Genomic DNA, 20,040 nt, shown 5'->3' on the forward strand with positions numbered 1-20,040 from the left:
TGCTTTTAGAATATAGTTATATTCATAATTATTAAGGAAACTATAAGATTGCTGAAGTAGTATTTTAAAGAAATGTGTCACATGATTTTAGTTGGCTGAGTACTTTATCTCCTCTTCCTGTAGTTAGGTTGACTTTGGAGAGACAGTAATTGCTTCTGTTTTTGAATCATGATGCTACTTTATCAAATTTTCTCAGGGCCATCATTGTTGGAACTAGGGAAAAAAAAATTGGCATTTTGTTGGAATAATGGAAAGGAAACATTTGAGACTGATTATAGCATCCAAATTTTAAAATATTTTAATTAGTTAAGCATGTATATTTAGAATTTAATCCATTAGATATATGCGTGAATACTCATTAAAGAATTCAACTCAATTTGTAGAAATTTTATCATTAAGGAACACTGAAATTTATTCACTGATATAATTGTGACCTTTCAGCACTCTGATTTCCCCAAAAATGTTTTCCCCTTTAACATCTCAGAGCAAAGAATATCTTCTAGTGATATGGATTAGAGACAGCCTTTCCTTGCTATGAGAATTATTATGAGAGAGAAGAATTAATTATCTCAGACACTTTCAGAGGTATTCATTTCTCACCGTTCACAAAAGCTTGGGCTCTAACATCGGATAAAATTGGTCAGACAGTTGTTTTCTTTCAGTATTTATTATTTAGTTTAAACTTTTTACTGAGGTATTATATATATTTGTATACACACACACACATATACACACACACAGAAGTATACATGTAATATACATATATCTTACATATACAGCTTGATGAACTTTTATAAGCTGCCACCTATGTAACAAACTCAAAAAACAGCTAATGTTTTTTGTTTCTTTTTTCTTTTTTTGCAAATGTCTTCAACTCTGTTTCCCACGATCAAATCCGTATGCTGACCCAAAGTTAACAAGTTCACTTTTTTTCTCTCTACAATACTTCTGAAAGAGAATGAATTGTTCCTCAACGTAGTGAATCAGTATGCTCATGTATTCCAGAGAGAAAATATGCAGAACACAACTATTTGAATTACTGGTTTAGCATGTTTTTACAAAGGGAAGGAAATTATCTCCATAATAGGATCAACTTCTAGAAGATCCTGACCATACACAGATTCAGGTTTTGGCAAGATAATAATGCTTCACATCAGCAAAATGTGATGAATATGAAAGAGAAGTCCCTACTCAGAGCAAAATGTTTCTTTTTAAATATAATCTGAGTTCCTTAAATTCCTAGTATATTGTGATTTACCCAACAAACTTTATTCCACATTTACCTCTTTATAATATTTTCTTGGAATTCTTAAGGCTAGAAAGTTTGTTCTATCACTTTTTCTTTGTTCTGTTTGAGGTAGGTTTGTGACCATTACAAATTATGCCTCTATTACTATTACTATTGTACATAGAAAAGGAAAGAGTCTGGGATTCTTTCTTGCCATATTTCATAATTATCTGAAATCTTCATTTTTTTAATTTAAATTACCTTTATTTTAATTTAACTCAGATGGCCAGTAATTATACAACTATTTTTCCTGTTTACCATTTTTCAATCATTTTGCTTTACGGGGTCCCTTGGAAACTTTAATGCTGATTTTATTACAGTATCATAAGGCCATGAATTTATATATATTATTTTTCAGTCCAGCATTCTTAAGATTTTTATCCTTCCCTGTAGTAGCTACATATATGTTCAATCTCTTAATAGCAACAGGCATTGTCAGAGCTCAGATTGCCCCAAACACATGGCTGTATCTTTTAAACTCTCCTTCTATGTACTCCAGTATAGTGATTTGTGCAATTAGAGTTTTGGAGAGCTTTTAAAATTAAACTAACAGATACTTTTAAAAGTTTTTGATTTTGCCTTCCTTTACCACACATGAAGACTTAATTATGTTAGAAATCATTCAGATACTATCTATCTTGTATATCTGAGTGATTCCTTCCTGACATATATGAAATCATAGGGAAAATTTGCTCTTTGATGGATGAACCAATCATGGATTAAACATCTTTTATTAATCATATGTGGACACAGGAGAAAAAAAAGGAAGAATCTTCATGTTAGATTATATAGTGTATAAAAGGCTTGAGACAATATGCCCAATATTTATACATGTGTATTCCAGCATTTAAAAGAGCTTTCAAAACAAATGCCAAAAGATGAAAAATTTATCAAAGCATATGCTCATTTGGAAAAAAGTTTCCACGAATAAGCAAGAAAGTAAAACAGCTTGATTTTAAGTACACATGGAGCCAGAGATAATACAAGAAGGGTTTAATCCGGCCCTTCTCTTTTATTTTTTCTAGTGAAAGAGAAAAACTATTTTCTAGTTGAAAGAGTTGTCTCTTTCAACATACTGCTATTTGCCAGTTCGAGAGTAAAAGAAAAACATGATCTTCAATATTTCTCACTATTCAGGCTCTCTCTTTGTCCATTGTTCAGATTTTCAGCTGAATTTGATTTCCGGACATATGATTCAGAAGGTGTTATCCTGTATGCAGAATCTTCTGATCACTCAGCTTGGTTCCTGATTGCCCTTCGTGAGGGAAAGATTGAAATTCAGTTTAAGAATGAAAATACAGTCAAAATGACAACTGGCGGCAAAGTTATTAATGATGGTTTATGGAATATGGTATGTTTTGCAGAATTTATAAAGAATCATTCCACTCTGATGCAGTTTGTATAAAATCATTAATCATTACTTTAATAGTGATACCAAACCAAAATAAGTTTGGGTTTATCTGATGTTGTGTGAAGTGTATTCTACACACTGTAAATACCTGAAATGGTCTGAGAAATGATTCTCTCTCAACATGTGTGGATTTCCCATAACTGAAGTTGTTTTCAGTTATTTGCTTTGTTAAAAATAACTATTTTGTTTTCAACTTTACCTTTTTTAGTGGCTGTAACTGGTGAACTGTGATATTGCACCTATAAGGTCAAGGGTTATGCAAAGATAACACTGATCTAGGACAGCTACACTGGATAGCCATCAATATTTTTAATGTAAAAGAGAAATACATGTAGTAACAAAATTAAAATTTTAATTTAATTTTAAATTTATCATGTAGATTAATGGATTTATACAAACAGGATGCACTAGCTGGAGCCAATCAGAATGCTTAGAAACTAGTATTTTTAGGTAATCCCTAAAAGTGAGTCTTTATTTGATTAATCAAGAATAGAACTTTAATCTACTGTATTCACATGGAACTTATCTTGGAGAAGGGATTACTGTTAGTCTACAGAGGGGAGAATGTCACTTTAAATCAACGCTACTTTCAGCAGAGAAGAGCTGAGAAGACCAGCTTCACCTTAGAATGTGGTGACCCAAAGAGACTCTAAGTCTATGGGAACTGACAAGAGAGGTCCATGTTAAGCAACCATGTAAAGTCATCACTAAATTCTTTCATTATACTTATCCACTTTTGCAATCATATATTCAATAAGGATTTAGTAAGCAAGTTTTAAGTGCTCTATTCCTGAGTCCAGGGGGCTGAAACCATAGTAGGAGATTGTCCATGCTCTTTGAGGTTAGATTCTAACAGTTTAATAGTGGATGTGGCATTGAGAACCAATACGGTGTAATGTGAAATATGTTACAGGAAAGTGTAATAAAGAATATTTGGGTGCAGATGTGGTTCACCAAAAAGGAGGCTATCTGTTGATTGGTAGCCATGGCTTTTGGGCTCCTGACTTTGAAAGAATTGTGGCTTCAGAGGATCAAATGCAACTGTCAGAGAAGGTGTTAAAATTCTTTCACTTCTGTTGCTTATTAGTATAGCTTTTTTTTTTTTTTTACCACATCTTTCCTACTACATCTGTATCTATATATTTGATGCATACACCTATTCTTCCAGTGTACTGAAGAATACACTTTAATGCCAGCTGTCCCTAAATCACCTAGCTAAAACCACTAAAATCACTTTTTCAGTAAAAGAGAGTAAACAGAATTCTTTTTTCAATGAGTTTATACAAATTGAAAGTATCAGCTGTTTGAAGGTGAATTTAAATACATTTCTAGGTAGGATATAAGGGATATAAAAAAGAAGGTAAATATTTATCTGTGAAGTGATCATGAGTTGCAAATAGTATTTATTGAAGAATTGTTCATGAGTTATATCCTGTTAAAGTCAAAATTCAGGTTGAATGGAACGCAGCTGTTCAGTTTCATTCATCTCCTATATTTATGATTCTTGTTAAAAAGAAACTATTATTTAATGATATGCCCATGTTTTAGCTACAGCATTTAAATTAAAATCTCCCTCTATAAACTGAATACAAGCTTATAGAAAAAAGTAAAATTTAAGAACAATTAGCAAGTCGGAGAGAAACTTTGGTAATAAATTTGGTGCTATTGGTTTTTCTTTAAATTATAATTCAATATTTTTCTCAAGTCGGAGAGAAACTTTGGTAATAAATTTGATGCTATTGGTTTTTCTTTAAATTATAATTCAATATTTTTCTCAAGTCAGAGAGAAACTTTGGTAATAAATTTTGTGCTATTGGTTTTTCTTTAAATTGTAATCCAATATCTTAACAATTTTTGTACTTTACACTCCCCTGATAAATAGGATTTCTTTTTTCACTCCATACCTTTTATATTTAAGATAGAATGGTAGCAAGGGCTTCCTTGGTGGCTCAGAGGTTAAAGCGTCTGCCTCCGATGCCGGACACCTGGGTTCGATCCCTGGGTCGGGAAGATCCCTTGGAGAAGGAAATGGCAACCCACTCCAGTATTCTTGCCTGGAGAATCCCATGGACAGAGGGGCCTCGTAGGCTACAGTTCACAGTGTCGAAAAGAGTCGGACTTGACTAAGCGACTTCACTTTCACTATGGTAGCATGGTAGTCCTACTAACTTATAATCCTGATGGTTTATTAATGAATTATACTGGTTTCAAACAAATTTATGCAGCCCAGAAATTATTTAAAATAAGAAAATATTTTAAATAAGTATTTTAATTTTAATTAATGACAAAGTGATTAAGTTAAACTAACCTATTAACTGGACTATTCACTTTATAGCAGTTTCACTAATTTTAAATTATTTTAAAATTTTAAATAAAATATGTTAAAAATAAGAAATTAAAATGTATAACTTAGAATTGTTTTATAATTCAGGTAAATAAAATCGAATGTGTAATGATTGTCATTAGAATGACTATAACCTGTAGGAATAAATATTGATAACTTGTAAGTGATTATTATGTTTCATAGCTGGATACAGTCCTAATATTGGTGGAAAATGTATAATTTGTATAATTTCATTTATCCAACAAAATATTTTATGAGCACTTTCTGTGCTATTCCTTCTTCTACGTGGTGGGGATGCAATAGTGAATAAAACAAAAAAGTCCTTGCTTTTATGGAGCTTGCATTTTGGTGGTGTCAACAAATAGCTATGTCAGATAGTGATTAATGTATGAGGAAAAAGAAAAGCAAAGCCAGGCAGTAGAGAATGATGATGGTGAGTGTGCATATGGAATCAGAAAAGCCATCTCTGATGGGATTACTTTAAATCAGAGACTTGAGGGCACATGACAGCAGATATTTTGGAAAGAAAATAATTCTGTGTCACATGAACAGCAAATACAATCTTAGGCTAGAGGATGTGTTTGTTTTTACTTGAGCAGCAACATGAAAGTGAGTGTAGATGCAGTGGAGTGAGAGGGGGAAAGAGTAGTAAAAAGTGAGGTCAGAAATGTGGTCTGGAATAAGACCTTGAGTTTTGTGTTAAGTAGAAAGACCCTAGATGATTTTGAGAAATGATATGATCTAATTTGCATGTTAAAAGATGATCCTGGTTAGGACCTAAGGGCTGTGGAAACTGTAGAGAGTAAAGATAGTGGCTCAGTGGTAAATAATCTGCCTGCCAATGCAGAAGACACGGGTTCAATCCCTCAGTTCAGTTCAGTCACTCAGTCATATCCGACTCTCTGCGACCCCATGGACTGCAGCACACCAGGCTTCCCTGTCCATCACCAACTCCTGGAGCTTGCTCAAACTCATGTCCATTGAGCCAGTGATGCCATCCAACCATCTCATCCTCTGTTGTCCCCTTCTCCTTCTGCCTTCAGTCTTTCCCAGCATCAGTGTCTTTTCCAAGGAGTCAGTTCTTTGTATCAGGTGACCAAAGTATTGGAGCTTCAGCTTCAGCATCAGTCCTTCCAATGAACACCTAGGACTGATCTCCTTTAGGATGGACTGGTTGGATCCGCTTGCAGTCCAAGGGACTCTCAAGAGTCTTCTCCAACACCACAGTTCAAAAGCATCAATTCTTCGGCACTCAGCTTTCTTTATAGTCCAACTCTCATATCCATATAGGACTACTGGAAAAACCATAGCTTTGACTAGACGGACCTTTGTTGGCAAAGTAATGTCTCTGCTTTTTAATATGCTGTCTAGGTTGGTCATAGCTTTTCTTCCAAAGAGCAAATGTCTTTTAAATTCATGGCTGCAGTCACCATCTGCAGTGATTCTGGATCCTAGAAAATGAAGTCTGTCACTGTTTCCATTGTTTCCCCATCTATTTGCTATGAAGTGATGGGACCAGATGCCATGATCTTAGTTTTCTGAATGTTGAGTTTTAAGCCGACTTTTTCACTCTCTGCTTTAATTTTCATTAAGAGGCTCTTTAGTTCTTCTTTGTTTTATGCCATAAGGGTGGTGTCAGCTGCGTATTTGAGGTTATTGATATCTGAGGTTCAGTCTCTGGCCTGGGAAGGTCCCACGTGCCTCGGAACAACTATTGCCCGTGGGCCACAACTATGGGCTTCCCTGGTGGCTCAGATGGTAAAGAATCTGCCTGCAGTGTGGGAGACCCGGCTTCAATACCTGGGTCAGGAAGACCCCCTGGAGAAGGGAACGGCTACCCAGCCAAGTGTTCTTGCCTGGAGAATTCCATGCACAGAGGAGCCTGGCGGGCTACAGTCTGTGAGGTTGCAGAGTCGGACACGACTGGATGACTAACACTTTCACTTTCACAAAGATAAAACAGGATATGGGATTAGGAGACTATTGCAATAACACAGTGAAAAGAAGATGACAACTTTGGCTTCAGTGTTGATAGTAGGAGTGCTGAGAAGTGATCAGATTCGGAGTATATTTTTAAGATCCAGCCTTTAATTTAAGATAGACTAAAAGCTTTTGGAAATTGAGCATAAAGAGGGCTATAAAGACCCCAAGATAAGTTACTGTCAATCTGTGGTTTTAAACTCTTAGCACATCCAATATACTGCTCTAAATATTATATTAAAAATATAGTTTATAAAAAATATGTTTCAATATGTTAATACCTAAGTTCAAGTATAATATTTGCCAAAGCTTGCTCATATACATAGAATAACATGAAAGCTACAAATGAAGGCTGATGCTGGGGTGTTATTTTACTTTAGAGCATAATTTTTCTCTTCCTGTAGTAGTGCTCTGATATGCCTATTGTCTGGCTACCCCGATTGGCAAGTAAATGCAGAGTTTGCATGTTGAGTCCTACAGTTTTATGTGAGGAAATTGCAGCAATGGTTCTTCAAATTGCCTTTATAAGAAAAAAAATTTTATTGTTTACCACTACTTCCAATTTTTTTAGAACCCCAAACTACTTTCATTGGAAAAACCCAATTTAATTTAATGTATTATGCTTTCTTATGACTTCAACTACTTTTGAATTTTGAAACAAAATATATTTTGTGTTTAATAAACATAATACTGAATGTACTAGCTTCTCTTAATTTATGTTAAGATGTATTCACATTATTGATTTCATATTTATACTATCAGACAAATGCAAAATAAGGGCACTTAAAAGTTTCCTAAGATTCTGTAGAGTGATTCTTTTTTTTAAACTGTTAATTTTATGGCTGCTGCTGCTGCTAAGTCGCTGCAGTCGTGTCCGACTCTGCAACCCCATAGACGGCAGCCCACCAGGCTCCCCCGTCCCTGGGATTCTCCAGGCAAGAACACTGAGTGAGCTGCCATTTCCTTCTCCAATGCGTGAAAAGTGAAGTTGCTCGGTCGTGTCCGACTGTTAGCAACCCCGTGGACCGCAGCCTACCAGGCTCCTCTGTCCATGGGATTTTCCAGGCAAGAGTACTGGAGTGGTATGCCATTGCCTTCTCTGCACACTGGGATTGAAAGATATATATTATAAATGAATGTTTAAATGTGATAGAAAAATACTGATTTTTAACTTTAAAATATGGTGTTGATTTAGTTTTGATCAAGAATTATCACAGTAAAACATATTTTTATCACCATTATACTAATTTGACATGTGAAATGTATTGGAACAAATTAACAAGTGCATTAAAATGATTACTTTGGAAAATTATGTACTGGAATAATAACAGGATTTTTCAATCTTAGTGTTTCATATGAAATGCAGTAATGTTTGGTTGTTTGATAATTTTTGTCTTTTTAATTGTAGGTCTCTGTGGAAGAATTAGAACAGAGTATTAGTGTAAAAATAGCTAAAGAAGCTGTAATGAATATAAATAAGCCTGAAAGCCTTTTTAAGCCCACCAATGGGTTTCTAGAAACCAAAGTATACTTTGCAGGAATACCTCGGAAATTGGAGAATGCACTCATTAGACCGGTAATGATCCAAGCTTGTATCATTCATCATGGATGAAATCTTTCTTCTGTAATAGACTTGAAAATGTGTTTTTCTGAGTCAAATGAAGTTATTTTGTTGAACACACCGACTGTGAAAACTTGAACTGAACGTGGGAAAATAGCATTATCAACCTTTGAAATTATAGTAAGGAAATAAGAAAATGAATGTAGTGTTTTTGAGCCTGTTTAAATTCCCAGCATTACTCATGGAGAAGTAGATTTTTAAAAATTCTTCAAGCATCAGTTAAACATTAACATCATAATAGTTCATACTCAGCCATTAGATGTATAAATGTATATATTTGAGTCCAAAAGTACATTATTTTCTAGAAGCCAGTCAAAGTAAGATTTTCTTAGGTCTGTTTTAGGACTAAAATTTGGGAGACAAGTATAGCATGTAAGGTTGAATTTTATTTATTATTTTTTTTCATTTATTTTTATTAGTTGGAGGCTAATTACTTTACAATATTGTAGTGGTTTTTGCCATACATTGACATGAATCAGCCATGGATTTACATGTATTCCCCATCCCGATCCCCCCTCCCACCTCCCTCCCCACCCCATCCTTCTGGGTCTTCCCAGTGCACCAGCCCTGAGCACTTGTCTCATGCATCCAACCTGGACTGGCGATCTGTTTCACACTTGATAATATACATGTTTCGATGCTATTCTCTCAGATCATCCCCTCGCCTTCTCCCATAGAGTCCAAAAGTCTGTTCTATACATAAGGTTGAATTTTAAAAAGAAAATCTTTGATGGGAATAAAACTGCAGCCTGTCATAAATTGAAGCTAGATATAATAGATGATTTTTCTATATGTGTTTGTCTAACTTCTGTGGAAAAGTTTTCATGAAGGAGACTGATCACTGACCTTGAAGAGTTTAAAATTTTTCATTTGAAGTCATGGATCTGCCAATTTTACACTTACTGATTTAATTTAAATATTTACTATTTTATATATATTTCAGTTGCCTTAGCTCTTAAAAGATTTGTGATATGATATAAAATCTGAATTAGTTAACTCATGTCAGAGTAAATATACCTCTCCTTTGAAATTGATAAATCAAGACATTTTAAAAGTAAAATAAATTATTCAAAAAAAATCAACTATTTTTGAAATGGCTACATGTCTGAGTGTGGCTGGATGCTTTGGTGAGACTAAAGAATGCAAAACACTTTTGTTCCTGAAAAGGCTTAGTGTTTGATGGCAAGACAAACCTATGTTGTAAATATAGTTAACAAAAAACAAAAGCAGCTGAGAACTCAGGACCACAGTTAAAAGCGTTCGTGGAACTAGAGAGCAGAAAAGTTCATGCCGGATGATACAGGAGAGGCAGGTGGGGCTTGAGGTGTTAAAAATCATTAGGATAGATGTTAAAAATCATTAGGATCCCAGTGAAGGTCTCTGATGTTATAAACGCACTTTTACTGAAAAAGACTGTCATCTGTAGGAGACCTTGGAAAAAATTTAGATAAAATTCTAAATATTTTAAAATGTCATCAAAGAAGAATTTTGCCCTTAAATGAAAATCTGTATCCAGTAATATAATCAATAAGTATAGTAATATCAATAAACATAGTAATATAATCAACAAAGCCCCCTTTTTGTAAGTTTAAAATGCATTCATTGGTCTATATTTTATATTGTTAGATTAACCCTCGTCTAGATGGATGTATTCGAGGCTGGAATTTGATGAATCAAGGAACTTCAGGAGTAAAGGAAATCATTCAAGAAAAACAAAATAAGCATTGTCTTGTCACTGTGGAGAGGGGTTCCTACTATCCTGGTACTGGAGTTGCTCAATTTAGCATAGATTATAGTAAGTGATCTCATATTGTATCTTTCTCTTCTCACTAATGTTTAAATTTATTCATTAACAAATAGCAAAAATTCCTTGCTGTTTTGAATTGAAACTAAATCTGTCATATCTAAAGCTGGCCATAATGATTGCTTTTTCTCTTGACTATGACTTGTTTTTCTTCTGTATTTAATAATTTTTGGCTTAAAGATGGGTGTCAGATAAAACAGTAGAGACTGGGATAAATCATATTAACATTTGAAGATAAGCATATCTGTCCATTTGCTAGACTCTTAATGAGAGGGCTTGAATCAATCTAGTCAAGAGTTAAACTGCTTACGTTTTCTTGTTTTCATGACTACCCTTCAAATTCCTTTAATATACCTTGTGCTTAGGGTAATGGCTGGTTTGCCAGAGGACCTCTCTTTATCAATTTATACTTTTACCAACAGAAGAAAGTTTATGCTCAAGATTTGTTTCTAATTAGAAAGTTGAAAAAGTAAATCTTGTAGTTTTAATTATCCCAGTTTCTATTGAAATTGAATATCTCACCATATTTTTATTAGGTATTTGTGTATCTTAATTATTTTGTTGGCTTCTATGTCATTTTCTGTTTTATGAGTTCATTATTTGAGCTACTAACAGTATTTAGTATGAATTTAGGGTAAATTTGAATACTCTGATTTAAGAAAAAGTCATATTTTAACTTTATTTGCAGCCTTAAAAGTATTACTGTAGTTTTAAGGAAGCATCTTACTATTGCTTTCTGTTTTTTTAATGTAAATTAATACAATGTCATTAACTTTAGCTCTGTTCTGAATATAAAGGTTTTTAAAAAAAATACGTTGAGTTGATGATTGAATATAGGAAAAAACTAGGCCCATGATAATTTGTTCCAGTGGAAGAAAAACTCTGAAAAGAAAATGAAAATAGTTTTATTGTACCTAAATTTACTTTCATAAGTAACTAACTAGTTGTTTCATAGATAACATAAATGTGGCATACTTTATAATTAATATTTAATGTTATATTATAATTTCTCCACATCAGCATGTTCATTTTGAGTTAACGTCCTACAGTAAATTTACTTACTTCAAAATGATTATACAGGTTTGTTTTTTTTCCTCTTGGGTGGAATTTAAAGGATTATAGTGAAAAATGTAATAGTATTAGATGTGGCTAAATGGAAGAATATCTTGTCAAAGGAGAATTATTTTCTCCATTCACATTTACCCTTTTAAAGCCTCAAAGTGGTATTTGGGCTATTGTTATACATTTCTTTGTATTAAATGGGGAAGACTTCATTCAGATCTTAAGCTAATATTTTCAGATTATTAGTTTACAAGTTATTTCAAATTATTAGAAATCAAACTGTTTTGAAATCATATTAATTCAGCAAATATTTGTTAAGTGATTACTGAGGAAAGCAGTAAAAAGAGACTTGCAGAGCTTGCATTCTAGTTGTATAGACTATCAACCTAATAATTAAGAAAAAGAATGTTAAGTATTATGATAAGAGAATTACAGAAGAGTTCCTATTAGAATTTCAAAGTTAACTGTTGACTTCAGAATATTTCTCTATTATCAAACCATCCCACACCCCTATGTATAGAGATCAGACTTTTCTTTCCCACTGCTCTAACCTGACTCCTATAAGGAAGAGAAGTACTGGGCTGGGGTTGGCAGCTGTACTCAGATTTTCCCTCAGATATATGACAATAAATTGGTCATACTTTCTTGTATTTTAAAATACAACCACTCTGAGATTTTGAGCATTGAAGAATATGTAAGATAGAAGGGAGAGCTGATAAAGAGCAAATGGAAAATTCATCATAATTCTAAACACCACAACCCAGAATTCTGTTGTAGGAAGAACCAAAGGATGAGAACATCTGTGTGTTTCTTGCCTGCGTTAAAAACTGTTTTCTCTTGCTCTGTTTTGCCTAGGTTATATAGATCATTGAGAAAGAACTAAATTCTTTAATATCACTCAAAGATGGCTTTGAATACTAATAAGATTATAGCTAATTCTTCTGGTGCACTTAGGAGTACATTGATCCTGCTTCTGTTTCATTGTTTAAACAGAGAATGAATCCAATCCCGAGGCTTGGCAAATCAATGTGTCCTTGAATATTCGCCCATCAGCGGGCACCGGTGTCATGCTGGCCTTGGTTTCCGGTGACACGGTGCCCTTTGCCTTGTCCTTGGTGGATTCCGCCACTGAGAAGCTTCAGGTAACTTGCCTCTGAACCTTTATGATCCTTATTTTGTAATTTTCTAAAAATCAGTAAAATGGATAGAATAACAGTGTTTACCTCAAAGTGGTGTTTTGAAGATGAAATGAGATAGCTTACATAAATTAGTTGGCATGTCATTAAAGATTGAATAAATATTCATTATTGTTACTTTTTTGCTGGCTTATTTCCAAGGTTTGAACTGAGCAGTAAGGGGATAGGGGAGAATAGAAAAACCTGTGTATTGTACCTATAGTTTAGATTAGGCAGACTCCCACAAAGGCTGCTCGGAGTCTTCTCTGAGTACATGGAGATCCGCCCTTATTCAGAATCTTTGAAGTATCATGGGAATTTATCTGTACTAACAGAATAAAAGTGAGTCTGATTGCAATCCACTCTGAAATATTCAGTGTCTAATTATACTTTTTTGTGCTTTCTGATACTCTTAATCTTTTCTCCCATAAGTAAATTAGATAAGACTAGGGAAAACTAAAACCAGTCTACTTGGCTTCCTACTGGCAACTCTGCCTTGAAATTAGAAGGAAGAACAGAAAACACTCTCAGATAAAAGAAAACATGAGAGTTATCAGAAGGTCTGTATTATTCAGCCTTCTATTAGAGAATAATAATTCTATCCTTGTGTCATCCACAGTGGATTCCACCAAGTTACCGCAAGTAGCTTTCATTTGTGCCATGGTTGACTTGGATGTTCTTTGTGACTTTTAGAAAGAGACATATAATTGAATAACGCCTATAGTGATAAAAAGAGATGCTGTTTGCAACTTAAGGGATGGTTGTGGGGAGTTTCTGATGGTTAACTATAAGCAACCTGAGAAAAATCCTGTTAAGTTTTGTCTCCAGTAGACTACAGGAGCTTGCTACATTTGGGTTTCAGTTGTTTGGTTTTTTTAAAAGCAAAACGGAAATCCTGCCTTCAACACTACACTCAGAATAGTAGAGGAGGTTAACACGTGCCATGTCCTTGATATTTATTTTACCTTGTCTATGTTTTATGTGTTTCTGTAAATACTTCAGAATATCTTTCTGCTATCTGGAAAGCAGCATAACACCCACCTCCTTAGTTTTGATTTTACTTTCTCTCCTTTTTATATTTCCTCCATATGCTGGTAAGCTATCTGCATAGATGACTCTTGGCAAGTTGAGTTAATTTAGTGTATCAGCAGTTTAAAACATTCGAAAATAAATACACACCCACACACATATATATGTATGTATATATATTTGAGAACCTTCTGATAAATACTCTGTAACAGTCCTGGTTTTTCTTTCTCAGAGACGTCACTCAGTTTGTCCCAAGTCTATAGGATTTCTTGTGTGGCACAAATAAACCTTTCAGTCTTGCTGGATGTGCTTATTAAAGCACTTTAAGTTTTCTAAGTCTTTTCCCCAACAAAGAATGATTCAACTCCTTCCTTTTCCATACGTAAGTTTTAAAATTGGGAAGGCTCATAAAAGAAATTTGTTGCTTAAGATACTACTTAAGTTCCCATTGGTTTCTTGAATTTTCAGAACCTGCTGTACATTCACATCTTAGCTAAACCTGGAGTTTGTAAAAATAATATATATTCAAAAATAATGATTATGATAATAGAAGTTTTTTCATTTAAACTTGAAGGCTCGATCATATTTTCCCCACCTCATTGAAATTCAGTCTCTTGAATTTTAAAAACCAAAGTCTCTTTTAATTGGCATTACTGTTTGTATTTGTTTATAATGAGTCTTTGTTCTTCAGGATATCCTGGTATCTGTTGAAAGTATGGTAATAGCTCGGATACAGGCCATAAGTCTATGTTCCGATCAGCAAACCTTTCTGGAAATCAGAGTCAACAGAAACAATTTGGAACTATTGACTCAACTTACAAAGGATAGCTTCCACTCTGAAGACTTTCAAAGACAATTTGCCATCTTGGATGAAGCAATGAAAGGAACAGTGGCCACTTACCTGGGTGGCCTTCCAGGTATCTTCTTACTTTGTTTTCCGTTTTAAAAAGTGTTGTTTTTTTTTAATGAAATTGATACTATTTTAAATATGCAGTTTTAGTAAAACAGCATCTGTATATATAGAGAGCAGAAGTAATTGTAGTAAAGGGGCATCAGAAGGGAAGAGAAAATTCCAGTAACCATTATTCTTTTTCTGGGGGCTTGCATGAACATTTTATTGGTCATTTTTATTTAATTTTTTTAATGGTAAACTGAAACTAACCAAGTTTTGATGCATTTGACTATCCTAGCCAGAAATGATTTGCTATTTCATTTTATACTCACAATTGTCTTCCGAGTTTAATATTTATTCTTCGATTCAACCATCACTCACCCAATATTTATTAAGATCCTATGTCTCAGGCAGTAGGGACACAGCAATAAACAAATGGATACAATCTCTGCTGTTAAGACCCTTACCATCTAATGACAGAGGCAAATATTAAACAACTGATTAAGAAAATATTTTAAAAATTAAAATTTTCATAACTTCTATGAAATAAAAGTAGGGGTTGGTTTTAAAGCCTGAAAAATGAGGCTTTGATCTGTCTGTGGGGGCCAGGAACAAGCTCTCTGAGGAAGAGAATAAGATACAACTCTGACATTTGAAGGATTAAATGAAGTTTACAGGTAATCAGGGTGGATATTGGAGCTAGTATGCAAATTGTCCATGGCAGAATGGAAAGGGGTTGACATGCTTAAGGAATATATAGAAGATCAGTGCCATGAGAGCACATTGAGCGAGGGGAATGGTCATGCAAGAGGAGGCTGTGAAATGGGTGGTAGGTGGGATTATTATAGACCTGGTTCAGAGTCCTGTGTCTTATTGGTCCGTAAGAATCATTAAAAAGTTTTAGACAAGGAAGTGGTATATCAATGATGCAGTTTAAAAAAATTCCCCTGCATGATGGATGCAGATGGACAGGTGGGAGATAAAAGTGCGTGAGATGAGTTGGGGGCTAATGAAGCAGCTCAGATAAACAAGCAGTTACAATAACAATGGTGACAACTATACTGCCTCAAATGGGTGCATAACAAACAGTCTGGGCATTGTTCAAGTGTTTTAATATGTAAAGTAGTCCTATGAGGAAGGTACTTTTGTTATCTCCATTTTGCACATGAGGAAGCGGAGGAAACTGTTGGACTGGGGTGATGCTAGTGGAGATAGGATACAGTGACTAGATTGGAGATATATGTGGGAAGCAAAGCTAATAGAAATTAATGATTGAAAGACTCTTAGGTATTTGGCATGAGCAGTTGCGTAGGTGAAGATCCCATTTACCAAGACGGGGAAAACTGGAGGAAAAGTGGTTAATATGGGAAAATATGACATTGGCATCAACACTGTACTTTAAATGACTAAAAAATAGAGGCAGAAAGTTTTTTAGAAACATTTTGAATAGTTTGGTGTCTGAACTTCAGCTAATCTTTAAAATACTTGAACTGCTCAGTGTGTTCATTTCCCATATATGGACATTTTCTCTAGGCTTTGGGGGAATATAAGTAAATAGACTGTAGCAGCGCCCCCTGGTGGTCCAGTGGTTAGGATTTGGTGCTTTTATTGTTGCATGTGTGTGCATGCTAGTGGCTTCAGTCTTGTCTGACTCTTTGCAGCCCCATGGACTGTAGCCTGCCAGGCTCCTCCGTCCATGGAATTCTCCAGACAAGAATACTGGAGTGGCTTATCATTTCCTTCCCCAGGGGAATCTTCCTGACCCAGGGATCAAACCCACATCTCCTGCATTGAAAGCTACATTCTTTACCACTGATCCACCAGGAAAGCCCTTTCATTGCCATGGCCCAGGTTAATCCCTGGCTGGGGAACTGAAATTGCCAAGCCAAGTAGCCCGGCCAAGATATATGTATTAAAACGATTTAGTAAATAGGTTATAAAAGTTATAAATAGATCCATTAGCTAGACAGATCCATTGATAGGTATACATGCATAGTTACATTAATGTGGTTAATTATTAGGAAGTATAATTATGGTTCAAATGAATGAATTCTAAATACATTGAAATCCACCTACTACCTTATTCACAAATTAGTTGAATGCAATTTTAGGAAATCAAACAAACAGTGAAAGAGTTCAGAAGAAGTAAAAATGTCAATTTCTGTGGTTCCAGGACTTTGTCAATAGCACTGAGGACTAATTTTAGGCAAGATGTGTTTAGAAAGCGTGAGGAAATACTGAGGAAAAGTGGAAATTGAGACTTAAGAGTATAAACGAAAAAGCAAGAGAGATCCAGAAAAACATCTATTTCTATTGACTATGCCAAAGCCTTTGACTGTGTGGATCACAATAAACTGTGGAAAATTCTGAAAGAGATGGGAACACCAGACCACCTGACCTGCCTCTTGAGAAATCTGTATGCAGGTCAGGAAGCAACAGTTAGTTCTGGACATGGAACAACAGACTGTTTCCAAATAGGAAAAGGAGTACGTCAAGGCTGTATATTGTCACCCTGCTTATTTTAACTTCTATGCAGAGTACATCATGAGAAACACTGGGCTGGAAGAAGCACAAGCTGGAATCAAGATTGCCAGGAGAATTATCAATAACCTCAGATATGAAGATGACACCACCCTTATGGCAGAAAGTGAAGAGGAACTAAAGAGCCTCTTGATGAAAGTGAAAGAGGAGAGTGAAAAAGTTGGCTTAAAGCTCAACATTTAGAAAACTAAGATCATGGCATCTGGTCCCATCACTTCATGGCAAATAGATGGGGAAACAGTGGAAGCAGTGTCAGACTTTATTTTTGGGGGCTCCAAAATCACTGCGGATGGTGACTGCAGCCATGAAATTAAAAGATGCTCTTTGAAAGAAAAGACGCTTCCTCCTTGGATGGAAAGTTATGACCAACCTAGATAGCATATTAAAAAGCAGAGACATTACTTTGCCAACAAAGGTCAAGGCTATGGTTTTTCCAGTGGTCGTGTATGGATGTGAAAGTTGGACTATAAAGAAAGCTGAGCGCAGAAGAACTGATGGTTTTGAACTGTGGTGTTGGATGAGACTCTTGAGAGTCCCTTGAACTGCAAGGAGATCCAGTCAGTCCATCCTAAAGGAGATCAGTCCTGAGTGTTCATTGGAAGGACTGATGTTGAAGCTGAAACTCCAGTAATTTGGCCACCTGATGTGAAGAGCTGACTCATCTGAAAAGACCCTGATGCTGGGAAAGATTGAGGGCAGGAGGAGAAGGGGATGACAGAGGATGAGATGGTTGGATGGCATCACCGACTCTATGGACATGGGTTTGGGTGAACTCCGGGAGTTGGTGATGGACAGGGAGGCCTGGCGTGCCTCGGTTCATGGGGTCTCAAAAAGTCAGACACAACTGAGCGACTGAACTGAACTGAAGAGTGTGAACTAGGGAATGGGTAATTTCTTAATTGATGTGCAAAATAGGCATGTTAAGTCACATATTATGAATTAAATTCAGGGGAAATAGATGACTCCAGGGATATTTATAACAATGATATAGCCTATGATAGTCAGCCAGACTTGAAACTGTTTCTTAACAAATGCTGAGCCCATAGAAAAGTATGGATTTATTCACTACATTGACAAGTTAGAAGTGGGAAATTTGAAGTGTATATATATATATCCATTGGGAATTAAAATTTATGGAGATGAGATGCCAAGAAAAGAGGAAGCAAATAGAGAGATGGCTGCTCTGAAGATGAACCATAGTTCTCAGGAATCCAAGGAAGTTGCCTAAATATTGAGTTTGATAAGGAGAGTAAAAGCATAGGAAAGCCTTGAGGCCCTATTCACTGACGTATTATTAAAACTGTTATTTTTCAGAACACCAAACATTACATAACAGTGAGTTCCCTATTATGACTTGCTACTGTATGCTCCGCAAGACACTTATTTCTTTGGAAAATGCAGAAATCTACTTATATTCCAGCAATAATAAAAGAGACATATTTATCGTGACATTTAAAAAAGACTTCCAAGTAGCTATAATTTTGAGTTGAAAAAAATGTCTTAATAATGCTTAACCTATTGCTCAGATTTAAGGAAAAAGTAAAGTAGAAGTAAGTACCACAAGTAAGAATGCTATTTTCTATTCTTTCTAAAGCACGTTTATTTATCTGAGGTTTGGCTGGAACTTTTACAAAATCAGAGGAACTCAAGGTATGCTGAATTCAGTACCAAACACAACACCTATAACACAGAAGTCACTTAATATGAACTTATTGAACAGAATTACATTATTGGCTCTTCTTTTAGGGTTAGAATTTAATTGAAAATGAGCAATCTGAATAATTCCTCTAACTATAAGCAAGTAAGATGCTAAAAGTCTTGGGCTAATATTTTAATATTCTGTTTTAACAGATGTTCCATTCAGCGCCACACCAGTGAATGCCTTTTATCAAGGCTGTATGGAAGTGAACATTAATGGTGTACAGTTGGATTTGGATGAAGCCATTTCTAAACATAATGATATTAGAGCTCACTCATGTCCATCAGTTTGGCAGAAGACAAAGCATACTTAAGGCATTTTTTCTCTGCTGATAATATCTTTTACCTGTGTGTAATTATACTTATGTTTCAGTAATAGCTGAAGTGTTTTACCTACAATGTGCATATCTTGATTATTTTGTGGTACTTTAACCTTCCTGGAATTTTTAAAAGGTCCTTTTTCAAGAAAACAAGATTCTCTTGTGATATGAATCACATTAAAAAATATTCTTATCTCTATTGCTGTCTAGAAATTAATGAAACGTATAAAAATTTTTAATTTGAATTTTTTGTGACAAATGGCATTTCTTTTTTTATGTTTGTAAAAGTAAAGTTTAATTTTATCACCACGAACTAGGGTTTAAATATCTGTTTTGTTTGTGTGTGGGGGGGGGCGGGGGGAGGAGTCAAGGAAGTTAAACCTTTTTTTAGAATCCAAACAAAAGTACGTGTGACTAAATTTCACTGTTACCTGTCCTCCCAAGTCAGTCTTCAAATGAGGGACGTTCTGCCTGGTGTAACTCGAACTAATAGGAGACCGAGTTTGGTTCTTCAGAAGCAAAGGAGGGTTATCCTTGGATCAGAGAATGAGAGGCGGGAGTTCCAGCTCTAGAGTAGAAGCTCTTCTGACAGGCTGTGGGCCGGGCTGCTTTACGGGGATCTCCTCTGTAAAGTGGGAGGAGGGTGGGCTCGGTGGGAGGGGGTGGAGTTGTGACAGAGCAGACTCAGCTTTGCTCCTCATGCTCCAGAACACAGTGTGGAGCGACGCGTCGCCGCACAGGGCCCGCCACCTCCGCCATCTTGAAGTGAGGCTCCTGCGTGGTGTTTGCACACAGCCCCCTTACCTGAGGTAAGCCAGCTCACAGGAGGAACTCTGATCCTGAGGGCCATGTATGTGGCCCCTCTCTATTCAGCC

General features: G+C 35.4%; 1 protein-coding gene across 1 annotated transcript in view; it reads left to right on the top strand.

Moving 5' to 3' along the window:
• Positions 1–19,472, top strand: part of PROS1 (protein S) — a 68,665-nt gene extending 49,193 nt beyond the window's left edge. The window contains exons 10-15 of the mRNA XM_065913577.1: positions 2,450–2,639; positions 8,432–8,599; positions 10,271–10,439; positions 12,504–12,652; positions 14,406–14,631; positions 18,999–19,472. Coding sequence (XP_065769649.1) covers positions 2,450–2,639; positions 8,432–8,599; positions 10,271–10,439; positions 12,504–12,652; positions 14,406–14,631; positions 18,999–19,159 — 1,063 coding nt within the window. The 3' untranslated portion in view covers positions 19,160–19,472. The remainder of the gene's footprint in view (positions 1–2,449; positions 2,640–8,431; positions 8,600–10,270; positions 10,440–12,503; positions 12,653–14,405; positions 14,632–18,998) is intronic.
• Positions 19,473–20,040: the final 568 nt, after the last annotated feature.

Source organism: Muntiacus reevesi, chromosome 21, assembly GCF_963930625.1.
Source record: "Muntiacus reevesi chromosome 21, mMunRee1.1, whole genome shotgun sequence".
Taxonomy (NCBI): Eukaryota; Metazoa; Chordata; class Mammalia; order Artiodactyla; family Cervidae; genus Muntiacus; species Muntiacus reevesi.